This window comes from Nicotiana tabacum, chromosome 6 (assembly GCF_000715075.1).
Source record: "Nicotiana tabacum cultivar K326 chromosome 6, ASM71507v2, whole genome shotgun sequence".
NCBI classification, from domain to species: domain Eukaryota; kingdom Viridiplantae; phylum Streptophyta; class Magnoliopsida; order Solanales; family Solanaceae; genus Nicotiana; species Nicotiana tabacum.
This window is the reverse complement of record NC_134085.1, coordinates 215040492-215054599: the sequence shown is the minus strand read 5'-3', so window position 1 is coordinate 215054599 and position 14108 is coordinate 215040492. Positions and strand designations below refer to the sequence as shown.

Sequence of the window (14108 nt, the reverse complement as noted above, 5' to 3'; positions counted from 1 at the left end):
TGACGTTTGCAGCCTTGATCTCTCCCCTCTATCTTTATCTTTTATTCCGCATTTTTCCTAGACAGACTTGTAATAGGTGGATATTCTGTATTAGAGGCTCATATTCGTGACACCGGATTCTATTGGGCTATGGTGTGGAATTTTAGTTGAATTTCCGCAGGTTTTATTATTAATTATACACTTGAGAGTGATGACTTAGTAAATTCTCTGTGATATTTTTCTATAATCTGAATAAGAATTTGGGATAATGTTGTTGAATGGTCGGGCTTGCCTAGCAGTGTGTTGGGCGCCATCATGACTGGGGTTGGGGTCGTGACACATCCTTAATCGTAAAAATTGACAGGAAACTGAAAGTAAGAAAGCACCACTGCACATAATGGAATTGGTGAGAAATTAGTTTTTTCTATTCCATGTCCTGTATAAGAAATTGAAGACACCACCAAAACAGAATAGATACTCTTCATAGCTTCTAATGTTAAAATAATATCTTCGAAACATCCTCTTCTATACAAGATAGCAAAACTTTGACAGCAGTTGTGGACTTCCATACATTCAATAAGGTCTGCTGAAAATAAAATCGCTCTTACTAACTTATCAACGCTCAACCGATACTATAGATAAAACATATATTAGCTCTATATATTTCAGAGTTTTATATATCAACAGTGTCCACTTCCACTTGATGCTAAAGGCAAAAACTTCATCGGCACTTTACAATGTGGACTCTTGACGAATGTACAATGACAAGGTATAGAAGAATAGAAAATGGGAAAACTTCCCACTATTATTTTCCTTCAAAATGCCATGTGCCTCACCGAAATGATTGATATATACTGAACAAAAGGAGAAACAACTCAAAGAAACTACAAAAGAGTTACTTAATAAGAGGATAGCTCAACTACAATACCAACTAAGAATGGTAACTCTACAATCATATGTTTACTTTTTAAGTTCCACACTCTCACTGACAAAGGCCAAATGGGAGAACAAAAAATAGGGCTTCTACTAAACTTAACATTCACAAATTATCTGCTTTGTGCAAATAGACACAAGATATCGATGGTTTTAGTTCAATTTATAGTTGTCTTGAAGACAAAGGCTAATAATTTAATATATGACTGGTCATTTCCTTGCTGTCAAATGGTGTATTCGTTAGCCTATTTGATTTGATTAAGATGCATCTTTATGGGGATCAAGGAAGTGTCTTTATTTTCACATTCTTGATTAAGATTAGGGGGAGTGACATGTTACCCTATTGGAATCAGGGGCAGTTACAATTTGAGTTTTTTCCCCTTATTCTTCATTTAAAGACAGTCTCAGCGGCCTTCAATTTACTGCAAAATAAAAAACCATGTAGTAGGACAGAGTTAGCAGAAAGTTAATAGAGTTGAAGGATTTTACAACTTATCAGGATGATTCTTTCAATTTTAGATTCTTTAGTCATTTGTGCACGCTGTCCAGTTGAGACATATAAACAAGCATTTTAACAAACACTTGATGCTCACTGTTTGGGGACCTAGATCATGTCAAAACTATCAAAAATATGTCTGTTTCGTACTATAGATGAGTACGGTACCAATGTGGTGCATTCCTTCATAGGTGGAGAAAAGTTAAACTAATCTAGATTTTATACGAATCTAGTGGCAATTAAGACTTAAGAGTAGTAATCCAGATGAAACCATATTTCCATTCACATTATCCATACTTACCAAGTAAATTTGTTAACTTTCCCTTTGTTTTGAAGCATATCAGAAGAAGTGAGAATAGAAATGAATTGCCTCACAAATAGAGAAACACACGAATATTTATAGTTTGATACTGTATTTAATTGCACACTGTTGGATTTTGCTCAGCACTTACTAATCTAGATATTTCTGAACAATGAAAGAGAACCTACCACAAAATTGAGGCATGTCGCACATCACCTATTCCCGTGGCAACATACATATAGTCCAATATGCAACTAATGTAGTACATAGAAGTTAAAAACATTCTTATAATACCAAAAGATAAAAGAGCACATTACAAACAGAAGTCCTATCTGAACTTCATTGCACACTTTCACTAATTGTTCAAAATCAAAACTCTAATACTCAACCAAATTATTTCTGTCCGATTTCAGATCAGATTTAGACATGCATGGTCAAATAGAGATAGGACTCGATTCACATGGAAATGATTGAGAAAAATCCCAAGACAATAAACTTTGATTTATAATATAAATAATACCATGAGGAGAAAATCCTAAAATTGTTCACGAATAAACACAAAGAGACACCAAATTAGCACTATCGTGTAGGAACTATTATCCCTTAGGTCCGTTTTCATAATTGCAGCATACCCATATTACATTCTAATAGCAAGAGAGATGTAAAATTGAACTCTTCCTCCTATAGAAGGTCAAGTAGACACTCATTAGTGTAAAAAATTAAGAGGAAGGATTGTAAGAAATGATGTAATGTTTCAACCACACATAGAACATACATCTCAATGTAATAAAAATTTGACTAACTTACACCATATATTGCATTGACTCCATAAACACTTGCAGTCCTAAAGTCTCCATGACAGAAGTAAAAACAGTGATGTCTTATGTATCACTAACCAAAGCAAAGCAGGAAAATCAGTACCTAAAGGAAAAGAATGAACAATTTATACAATATTTGCACATTCGTGCATATATGCGTTATTTGTGTAGGAATATGATAGTAAAACTAAAAGCACAAAATAAAAAGCATTTGAGCACATTGGTTATCACAAGATATTAGAAGATAAGTATGTGTATGAACTTTGTCCCAACCATGAAAGATGAGAGAATATGCAAAAATTATGCAACATTGGAAAAAGATCAGCTGGCATACTTTAGGGATTACTCATCATAAGTAGAACTGGATTTCTTTTACAGCAATATTCAGCAACAGTAAGAATTCGATCCTGAAAATCCGTAAAAGGAGAATGACAAATCTGCTGCAAGTTGTTCTCTGGAAACAAAAAGGAAAAGAGTATAGTTTTAAGCCTAGTTACTACATTTCAAGTATACTTACTTGGCTCTAAGGATTCACAAGGCGAATTTCCTCCACAAGAACAACCCAAAAATTACTATCAGTGTGACATCCAATTCTGCTAGACAATGACATCCTTGAAAATGAGGAACAAATATTAAAAAGACATTGACAGGATTAAACAACAAAAGAACCCCCAAACGAAGGGGACTACTAACAAATGACCATCAAACTCCCATGAGTAACAAAGGGTAGCAATAAAGAAAGAACAAAAAAGAAACCTCAACAGAGCGACAAATACAGTAGAATCATGAAAGCAACGACGAAAAAAATGCAAATACAACTCAAGAAGCGCAAGGCGAAACAGATTACTGGTAAGAAAGAAGAAGGGAAAAGCAGTAGAACCAAAAAACTTCTCCCATTCTATTCAAGTAAAACAAAGAAGGAGAAAGATACGTTATCTAATTACAAGTCATCACCAAAGTAATCACATAAAAATTCTTATAATTTACCCTGAATTGAGAAGTTCATCCCTTACCTAGAAAGATGAGGCACCACCAAATGATCACTTCAGTAGTTACCCGAGGAAAACTACCACTCTTGGAACTTCTATTGAACCCTTTGATGCCAAACCTGGCTTTTCTGTTCTTTCCTGGAGTACGATACCTATGGGAAACTCGATTATAAAAGACGATACACATGCACCCCCACAATCTACCTTTTAAACTCCGACAAACTGACAATAGAGAGAAGCAACTCAGCAAAACATATAGATTTGCTATTTGCAGAAGCAAAACTATTCAACTAGAGTTTTTTTTTTTAAAAAAATCCCTGGACATATCAAGTTAGTCATGGAGAGATTTTATGTACATACTCTCTTTTTTCTCTGCCTGATTTAGTTGCTACCTTTAAAAAGGTATGTCAGAGCCAACTTGATCTTTTAAGCGGTCCTTTATCAGACCAAAGCATGAAACTTGTAAACCTCCTGAATATCTAAGGACGGAAGAGCAACTGATATAGTTCTTCTAAATGGGAAAATACGAATCCGTAATTATCTCCACAATGAAAACAAAAATCCATGAAATATGAAAAACAAATAATAGGTGTACCTATTTACAGTAATGCAAAGTAACTGTAGACTACAATGTATGTTCACAATTGAAACACAAATTCACTTATAAAAAATTTCCGAAGTAGGCAATAGAAGTGGCTAATTACACTCCAGAGTAGCAAAAAGCACAAGTCTCCTAACAGAGATTCTGAAATAAAAATAGCCGATACTATAAGTTTTGATAAGAGTGTTTAATTTTGAACTGATTAGTTGGTACCAGATGACAAATTTTATCAAAAAGACATAGTAGATGTGTGCAAATCAAGAATATTACCAAATATTATCAAAAAGACATAGTAGATTTGTGCAAATCAAGAATAGTTACTAACATGTACGTAAAGATGCTATCAAAAAATATTCAAAACAACTGAAAACTAAAAGTTATCAACAAAAATTGTGATTACCAACGCTCCAACCAAAATTTAGGGAGCTTGCGGTAAATTTAAATAGAACAAAGATAGATAAACTATCTGTAGATACGAACGAAATAATTCACAGTGAATAATCGAGAAGTGAAGAGAAAAATAGAAGGATATACAGGGGAAGAGATGATAGTGTTCTTATCTCACAAGTCAGGACCAGGTCCTAAGTCCCCCCATCCCCAACTTATCTCTGTTGCATTACCCTTTCTTTTGATTCTCCTACTTATTTCATAGCTATTATATTTCCTGTAATTGTACTAAGAGGCTCGTGTCAGCCACCTCGAGAGCCATTCAAACTCAATTTTCTCAGCCAAGATCCGCATCTGAAGGAACTTCTAGCATATTTTTCTTGTGAACTAATTGGCCAAAAGTATCTTAAGCACATTAAGATCTAAGCTGAAACACACACTTTCATTTTATGGAAAAACATCACAGATCATAATATACAGTCCCAAAGTAACTAAAACTATTAAAAAAGCAGAAGTTCTCATTATTTTGCCAATAATTCTCTCAACACTCAAGATTACAGTAATGTTTACTCAAGATCAGAATTGAAAGAACCTAACAAAAGCAACAGTTTCAAAGAACCTCAAGAATCAACCAAAAACAAAAATCCAAAAAGCAAAAAGTTCAAATTTTGAAGAAATAGGTTTATCAAATTGTTCACAAGAACTACATCAAAAAACTAATTTTGTAAAGGTAAACCGCACGTTTAAATCACTTTGAAGGTGTGAGTTAAGATTCGTTGAAACAACATATTAAAAAAACTTAGATCAATCGTAGTTTCTTTCGGGCAATTTCGCAAACACTTCTAATGCAAACCCAAGTTCAAACATGAGAAGCAAACATTGTTCAGATTAAAAATAAACTGAATCTTAAATCTAAATAACGGTGGTATCATACCTTTACTGTATATGAGCCAAATAGCAAAAACTTGGAAGAGAAAGACGGAGCAAAGAAGAGGAGGAACTTGAAAAATCATCAAAGATTTGCACAAACAAAACAGAAGAAGCGAGAATAATTTCACAGAGGAAGTCCATGAGCAATCCAAAATTTTGCTAGGTAACGACATGTCAAACCTGGAAGAAAGCTGGCAGCACGCTTCGAACTATAACGTTGGGTATTTTGATTAAATTATGATTAAACCCTTCTGACCCGCTTTCTGACCGGATGCTGCTCTTTTGTTTTACCGGATGCAGCTCATCATTCCCGCTTATTAATAGTAGTAATTTCAGGCTGCTACAGCTCTTCAGGACTCAACAAGAAACCAGAAAAAACACCTTAAACTTACCTATTTCATGTGTAATCCTAAGGAACAAATAAAATGCTCAAGGGAGTTGCTTATGAATGCAGCAGGTGTACAATTCTTAAGACGAGAAGATCAGAGAGCACTTCAACGCGAAATAAATTGGGACGAGCATCAAACAGAAACTAGCAAAGACAAACCAATCGAGGCATTCAATAAACCAGAGGCGAATTGATCAGTTCCTGCAAACTAATGTATAATCTGAACGCCTCATCTTTCCCAATGCTCATGCTCAAACATTTCAACCAATGAGCAAATCACCAAGTGACAGAAGCAGAATTACCCAGCTTAGAAATAATTTCGCCATGAGTTTGTACATTATTTTGGAGTCACAGTGTCACAGCTATTGGTATAACATGATTTTAACAGATTATTTGCTATTTGCAGAAGCAAAACTATTCAGCTAGAGTTTTTTTTTTTAAAAAAATCCCTGGACATATCAAGTTAGTCATGGATATTCCAGAACTTCTCATCTTAACACAGGCACACCTTATCTATTGCTCTTTGCTAACTGAAAACTAATGAAGATCCAGTGGTATAAAGTTACAACTGAAGCTACCAAGCCAGGACATCAAATTCCAGGTTTTAGCGACCATTTCGGGATCCTAATTCACAAAACTTAACCTACAGGCAACGAGAATCAGAGAGATCTAACATGGATCATGTTCGGACAGTGGTGTTGAGCTTTAAACCGAAGAGCACAAGACATAGATAGAGCTAATATCATTTCAAATCATGAAGACCTCACTTAATCTAACAATATATCACCACACAATCGCGCTGGATAAAACAAACAAGCGTCATAGAGTGAAAAATAGAAACACTCAAGCTTTTCACATAGCAAAGTCACTCCGGATTTTCGAGTTTTACGCTAGTGACAAAGAATCATCAGGAAGCCAACTCTAGTAACATGAAAGATCTAGCAAAGTAAAGCTCACCGGGTCTCTTCAAAGTACAAATTGCCATAATGATAAGCATATTACAAGTATGATTCATGATATAGGCATAAGAAAACATTACTAACATACCCTTTCAGGATAACTGAATCTTTTTCCCAAATCATACAGCAACCACTATAACACAACCTAGAGCCTACATCTTTCCTTTTGTTCTTCTGATAAAACATAACACAGCCTATGTCACAAAGCAAAGCCGTCTCAAGCTCGGACAAAGATGCAACAATGCTGAGCTGACAGTAAACATAAAAACAATCTAATTTTAAAGAATTAAGACATAACAGAACTATTTTGGATCATACAGTCAACCCAACTATTTTGGAATTCAGATGTTGTTTATCCATTATACTGAAATAGGCATAACAGAACACAAGACACCTTTTTAAAGGTGCTGATTTTTTCTCCAAATCATACAACAAACACCATATTTATTATGCAATCATTTGTTTTCACCAATACAAAACTTTAAAAGAAAATATTTGAACCGAATCAATTACCACTTTGAAAAACTAAGCATCTCGGGAAGGAATCATTCCAGCCTTTCTTGCATAAGCAAAAATGCCACCAGCTTCAATGACAGGACCAGCATCACCAATTGGCTTCAATTTATACTCTTTCCCAGTCGTATGATTAATCAACCTACTCTCTCCTAGTTCAACAGTCACCACATCACCCGTCTTACACTCCTCACAAATCCTCACTTCCGATTCAAGCGGATAAACTTCACCAGTCGCAACCGAGTTCCTGAAGAATATCCTCGCGTACGACTCCGCCACCACCGCCGCCACGCCCGCAGCTCCTAAAGCAACCGGCGCGTGCTCCCGCGACGACCCGCACCCGAAGTTGTCGCCGCCTATGATGATGGAGTACTTGGATGTGAATTCATCCGGGTCGATGAAACGGGTTTGGTACGATGAAGGGAGTCCGCACAGCGCGTAGGACCCGAGTTTTTTGTACTCGTCTGGGTTTGACGGGACTAGGGTTAGGTATTCTGCGGGGATGATTTGGTCAGTGTCGATGTTGTCCCCGACGACGTAGCAAAGGCCGTGGAATGCTGTGGCGGTCGTGGTGGTGGTTTCCGGTGTGGTGGAGACGGCGGAACAACGGAGGGGTGCGATGGTGGGGCTTTTGGGAGTTGGGCCAAAATGAGAAATTAAAGGATTGAAAGGGTTATCGGAGGAAACTGAAGGGAGTTTGACGGAGGCGATAATAAAGGAAGCGCGTGGTTGGCACGGGGACAGTTTGAAGGTGGTGATGGAACTGGAAAGAGTTGATGAAGCCGCCATTGCTGAAAGCTTGGGAGATTGCTAATTTTGCTGAGAGTGGAGTGTGTTAAAAATGTGGGCAGTACTTATTAGATATTGGGCCATATTATTATGGATCAGAAAAGCAGGCGAGCCGCCATTTGAATGGACAAGTGCTAACCCTAATCTCTCTAACCCTTTATTTATTTCATATTCTCCTCTCTTTTTGTAAGTACTAATTTTAGTGTAAGTACGTTTGTATCACGTTAATCAATATAAAATACATATAAATTATTAAAAATAGCAATGGAGGTAATATGTTTAAATGATGAAAATAAATATTAGTACATTGATATAATATATAGTTAAATTCAGTATTTTCTGAATGAATATTAGTGTAATTAGTTCTATAGTATTTATATAAGATGCAGATATTGTTTTATCTCATTTAGCATCTCTTTGTAAACTCTACGTTCATAATGTCATTATACAAAAACAAAAAAATTATTCTTCATTCAAAGTTAATCAAAATTATAGACAAGCCAACTGAACCTCTTCTTGTGTAAAAAAAGTTGCCTGGATTCTTATTGATTTAAGTCTAAATTCCCTTCTTTGCGCATTCAACCAATACCAAATAAAATTTAATACTATCCTAAACTCACTCTGAATGCACTCTGCTAATAACAATATTAAAATTTTAAGAGTTCACAATGTTGAGGTCAATTTTTCAAAATTATTGGAGAAAAAATTTATAGTTATTTCGAGAGTTTCATATACATCAGTTTATTTTAAGTTTAAAAATTAATTGTATTTGATCATAGTATGGGTGTGGCTTAATTTATTTCTAAATTAACACCATATTAGTTCAGACTTCTAGAATTTTAAAGTTAAGATTAAATCAAAACTCTTAAGAATTTAATAGGAAAAAGGCAAACATGCATTACTGAGGGATGTACCATATTTTTAAGTAAACAATTATTAGTAATTTGGAGAAAAACTATACTATTATATACCTGGAGTCTAAGAATTAAAACAACTTTAATGGCCACATAGTAAACTCCAAAAGGATATTTATAAAAATTGGTCACATAAGGAAAAAATTTAATAAGGAAAATTTTAGTTGAATTTGAAGTCTAAGTATTAGAAAAATAATTAAATGACTATTTGTCTAGTATAAAATTAACTTTTAAAAGGTAAAAAAAAGCGAACAACATTTCGATAGGGGTTTCATGCTCTTAATATAGTATAGATATATTTATTTTAGCTGAATGCACGTCAAGATGGTTTGACTAATTGTTAACAGGTAATTCAAGAGAAATAACGACTGATTGAATTTTAGATACTTTATATAATTTAAATAAGGAAGCATTTAGAGGATTAAATATTAGAAAAATAATTAAATGATTATTTTTAAATATGAGAAAAATAATTACAATGACTTTTTTTTAGGTATGAAATTTATTTTAAAAAGGTAAAAAAGACGACCAGAATTGAAGATGCTCCAAATCTTCACCTAAAATTAATCGGTTAAAATTATTTTGATTTTCTACTACAAAATATTTTATACTACTATATAGTTTAAATAGAAAGAATTGTCGTGTAAAGACCTCAGATTTTATTTTTTTCCTATTTAAAGTATATAATAACTGCATAACACGTGTAGAATGTTGCTCAAATTAAGTTATAAGATATCAGAATATGATGCCTAGTATATTGAGGCTTCGTACTTAGTTTAAATAAGGAATGAATTAATGAAAAATATTTAGTTAATTTTTAAGTCCTAATATTAGGAAAACAAGTGAATGACTATTTTACCCAGTGTGAACTCTGTTTTATAAGAGTAAAAAGGCGAATGACATTTCGTTAAGGGCCTTCGTGCTTTTAATATAGTACTAGTTTTAACGTACGTGCGTTGCACGTGTGTTTCACGTCATTCAATATAAAATATATAAAATAAATAAATAAATTATTGTATACATTGAAACAATATCTTCTTAACATACAAAGATGATGAATATAGTTGAATTAGTTATATAATATAATATCTTGTGAAATAAGAAATAAATATGTCATGCTGTTGTATCTCGTCTAACATCTCTTTGGAATACAAGTAATACAAATTTCGACTATCAATTAGACCAATGATAGTATTATATTACGTCACAATTTGTCAAAATTTTTATTTCATCAAAATATTATAAACTTTAACTACTGGATATAAATATTTAATTTGATTGTTTATTCGGTAGATGCGTCACTACATTCCCAAATATATCTACTAAATAATGTAATTTTTCATAAAACTTCAGTCACCTAATTAGGCCAGTCTTCAGGAAGTTGTTCTATAAATAAACTTTCTTAGATCTTCATCCAATAATATTAATTAAATAGTTATTATTTTTCTTAAAAATATTAAAAGCTTGAAAAATTGAATAATAACTTAAATTTTTGAAAAGGAGATATAGTGCATTCCTAAAATCACCCTACAAGGAAATAATAACATTTTTTTATTAATTATCAAATAATGAATACAAAAAATAATGAAGCTTTAAAATAAATGGTAACTTTTTCACAATTAATTTATCTTCAAGATTCTAACACAAATATTTTATGTAGAAAATTGAAGGTAAGCTACTTTTTATAACAAAAGATATTACAAATTTAAAAAACTTGCTAAATATAAAAAATACGTGGTATATAGTAGAGAATTATATATTTAAAGAATTGATTTTTCTAATGTAGAGGAAGGTTTAGTAAACAATATTTATTACGACTATAGATTATAAGTAAGTATAATTAGTTTTCCATTTCCATGAAGAATAATAAATAAAACCTAATTTAATTTGTCAACATTCTAAAATAAATATTTTATGTAGAAAATAAATTATTTTTATATAACAAAGAGATTTAAAGATTTAAAATATGTTCTGATTTTTTTCTCGGATTGAGTCTTTTTTCCCCCTTGAAATCTATATGTCTATTTCTTACATGGTGGTAATATTTGTTTTTTGTAATCAAGATACATAGTATTCGTTCATATAGACTTAGAATTTAAAGGTCCTAAATCTTATGGAGATAATTAAATAACTTTTTTGTCTAGGGTGAACTCTAATTTTAAAAGGGTAAAAAAGACGAACACATTTCGCCAAGGGCCTTTGTACTTTTAATATAGTATAAGTTTTTAAGTGTAAGATTTACATAAAAATAACTCTTAATATTTTTAAAGGTTTTGGACTTTTTACATAATTTAAATAAGAAAAAAATTAATAAGTAAAATTTTAATTAATTTTAAACTCCTAAACATAGATTTGTATAAAGTAAACTCTAAACAGTTTAAAGTTGTAAATGGTAGAACTTTCTGCATAATTCAAATAAGAAAGATTTTAATGCGTAAAATTTTAATTCATTTAACTGTTAAATATTAAGAAATAATTAATTGACTATTCAATAAATTATTTCTTATACTACTTGACACATACTCCAAGGACTACAGTTTTTGTTTATTTATAATTGAGACAAAAAAAAAACCGTTAGTTTTAAGTTCCAATAGTCTATTCTAGGAAAATATTAATTCATTGGTAGTAGTATTTTACTGATATTGTAGAATTAAGAAAATATATAATAGGTAATATATCTCTTGTTAATGAAAGGAAACGTTGGTGTTTTTTTTTAAGTGATTAATATAAGGTAAAAGTTAAATTGATTTTAAAGTCCTAAATTTTAGGATTTTCGACCCAATTTAAATAAGGAATGATTTAATACTTAAAATATAGTAATTAATTTTCAAGTCCTAAATATTAGGAAAATGAGTTAAATGACTATTTTGTCTAGTGCAAAATTAATTTTTAAAGGGTAAAAAAGGCGAACGACATTTCGCTAAGGACCTTCGTGCTTTTAATATAGTATAGATATAGATAAATATAGATAGATTATTTAATTTTAAATTTTCTAATTTACTCTTAAGGAGATAATTTGTAGCTGCATAAATATTTGTGTCTTATTTTAGATCATAAATTTTAAAAGTTTTTCTTCTTTCTTAAACTTCATGCTCAGTGGCCAAAAAGAGTAAAAATTAGTGTTTCTTAAAAAATAAACAAAGATTAATAAGCAAAGTTTTAGTTGATTTCAAAGCCCTAAAGTATTAAAATATAATTAAATAATATTTATTCCAAGGAGAAATATATGTTTAAAGGATAAAAAAATCGATCAAAAATATTTCGTGTTGAAGTTTCATTAAAAATAAATTTTGCAAAATTTTAATCGTTACTCTTTAAAAATAAATTTTGTGCTGGATAAAATTGTATCATGTATCTTAAAGAATAAGAAAATATTTTAAATGGATAAAATAATTACAATACAATTTATTGTTGTTACTTTCAATATATAAATTATAGCATCTTACATACCCTTCACTTATCCAATATTCTAATTGAGCTTTTGATTTGATACATGTAAATATTACAATACGTTAAAAAAAAAACTTAAAATATATTGTAGTATTCTTTACCACTACAAACTATTATTATTTTCAAATATTGACATATCGTTTGTAAATTTACTTAAAGATATTTCTTACTGATGTGCCTTTAAGTTTGGTTTAGAATTTTCCTAGTCAACTTCAATAATTAAAGTCTTAAGATAGATCTATTTTTATTGGTAAATATCTAATGTACCTGTAGGAGAGAAGTTATATTAATTTAGACAGTTAAAATAAGAAACATATATATGTAACCTAAATATTAGGAGTTTATTTGAAGTTCAAATAAGGAAAATTTAATAATCAAAATTTTAGCTAATTTTAAAGTCCTAAATATTAAGAAATTAACTTAAATTACATTATTGTCCAATGTAAAGTTTATTTTTGAAGGATAAAAAAGGCGAACGACATTTCGCTAAGGGTCTTCGTGGTTTTAATATAGTGTTAGTCCTACGGTACGCGCATTGCACGTGTATCTCGTCTCAGTGAATACATATTTTTTTTAAATTGCATAAATATATATTAACTAATTACATTTGAGTTATTAAAAAAAGTGTAAGAAAAAAATATGAGTTCCTGAAAAATGATGATAGTTGATTTTGTTCAACAATTCAATAAATGAGAAACAATAATAATATTGAAGTTCTCAATCATCTTAGTCAATATTTAACTTAACATTTATGAATATTAGAAGTTGTCATGATTATTTTTTACTTTCATCGAGAACACATAAACTTTTGAAAATTTAAATTTTTTTTCTAAAATCTTCTTGAGAAATATAAATTCTTAAATTCATTCTAAAAAAACACATATAGGATCATCTAACTGATAATAGACATTTTTCTTTCTTATCACAATCAAAATGTAAATTATTCTATTTCTTTAATCAATAAAAATATATTATAGAAATTATAAAACAACTAAAATAAATAAATAAACTTGAGAATTTGGCCAAATAGGCTCTATCTTGGAGAGACAAATGTAGAATTTTAGCAATGAGATTAGGTCTTATATGCAGCTGGAAAAATCATTATAGGTGCTTAATATTCTTTTTTTCCCCTTTTAACTACAGAAAATTTGACCTCTTTAATAACATATTAAATAGTGATATTAAATAATGGATCTCCTACTTATTGTCTTATTCTTTTTCCCTTTTTAACCTACGAAAACTTTACCTAAAAGTTTGACTTTCCTTCTTCTTCTCTTATTCTTAATTTTTTTCTTCTTTTTTAAATTTATTTATTTGTGTTTACAATTTTATCCATTATAAAGTGCATTTACGGAGGGTAAAAAAGACGAACAACAATTCGCTAAGGGTCTTCGTGCTTTTAATATAGTATAGATGTGTTAAGTAGTACTCCCTCCGTTCCAGTTTATGTGAACCTATTTACTTTTTGATCAGTTCCAAAAAGAATAACCCCTTTCAAAATTTGGAAACAATTTAGCTTAAACTTACAATTCTATCCTTAATGAGAAACATTTATAACCACACAAATACTTTGGGCCCCTTTTTGAATTGTTTAGGACCACAAATTCTAAAAGTCTTTATTTTTTCTTAAACTATGTGTATCAATATATGTAGCCAAATAT

At 31.0% G+C, this 14108-nt stretch overlaps 1 protein-coding gene across 13 annotated transcripts; it reads right to left on the bottom strand.

The window, feature by feature from the left end:
- Nucleotides 1-787: 787 nt before the first annotated feature.
- Nucleotides 788-8193, bottom strand: LOC107827507 (3-isopropylmalate dehydratase small subunit 1). Of its 13 annotated transcripts, none has more exons than XR_012711182.1 (6): nt 7295-8193; nt 3541-3738; nt 3045-3138; nt 2862-2934; nt 2517-2630; nt 788-1334 (listed from the first exon to the last, which is right to left on the bottom strand). XR_012711182.1 is itself a non-coding variant. In XM_016654653.2 (2 exons), exon 1 carries the CDS (start codon nt 8081-8083, stop codon nt 7307-7309), a length of 777 nt encoding a protein of 258 aa, XP_016510139.1. In that variant the 5' UTR covers nt 8084-8193; the 3' UTR covers nt 788-1334; nt 7295-7306. The 13 variants fall into 13 exon arrangements, 1 of the variants encoding a protein (XP_016510139.1); XR_012711184.1 differs by having other exon boundaries at nt 2517-2600; XR_012711185.1 differs by lacking the exon at nt 2517-2630 and having other exon boundaries at nt 788-833; nt 1252-1334.
- Nucleotides 8194-14108: the final 5915 nt, after the last annotated feature.

What these genes read in the sequence shown, in the direction of transcription:
- LOC107827507 (XM_016654653.2), bottom strand. Translation starts at nt 8,083, where the DNA reads ATGGCGGCTTCATCAACTCTTTCCAGTTCCATCACCACCTTCAAACTG.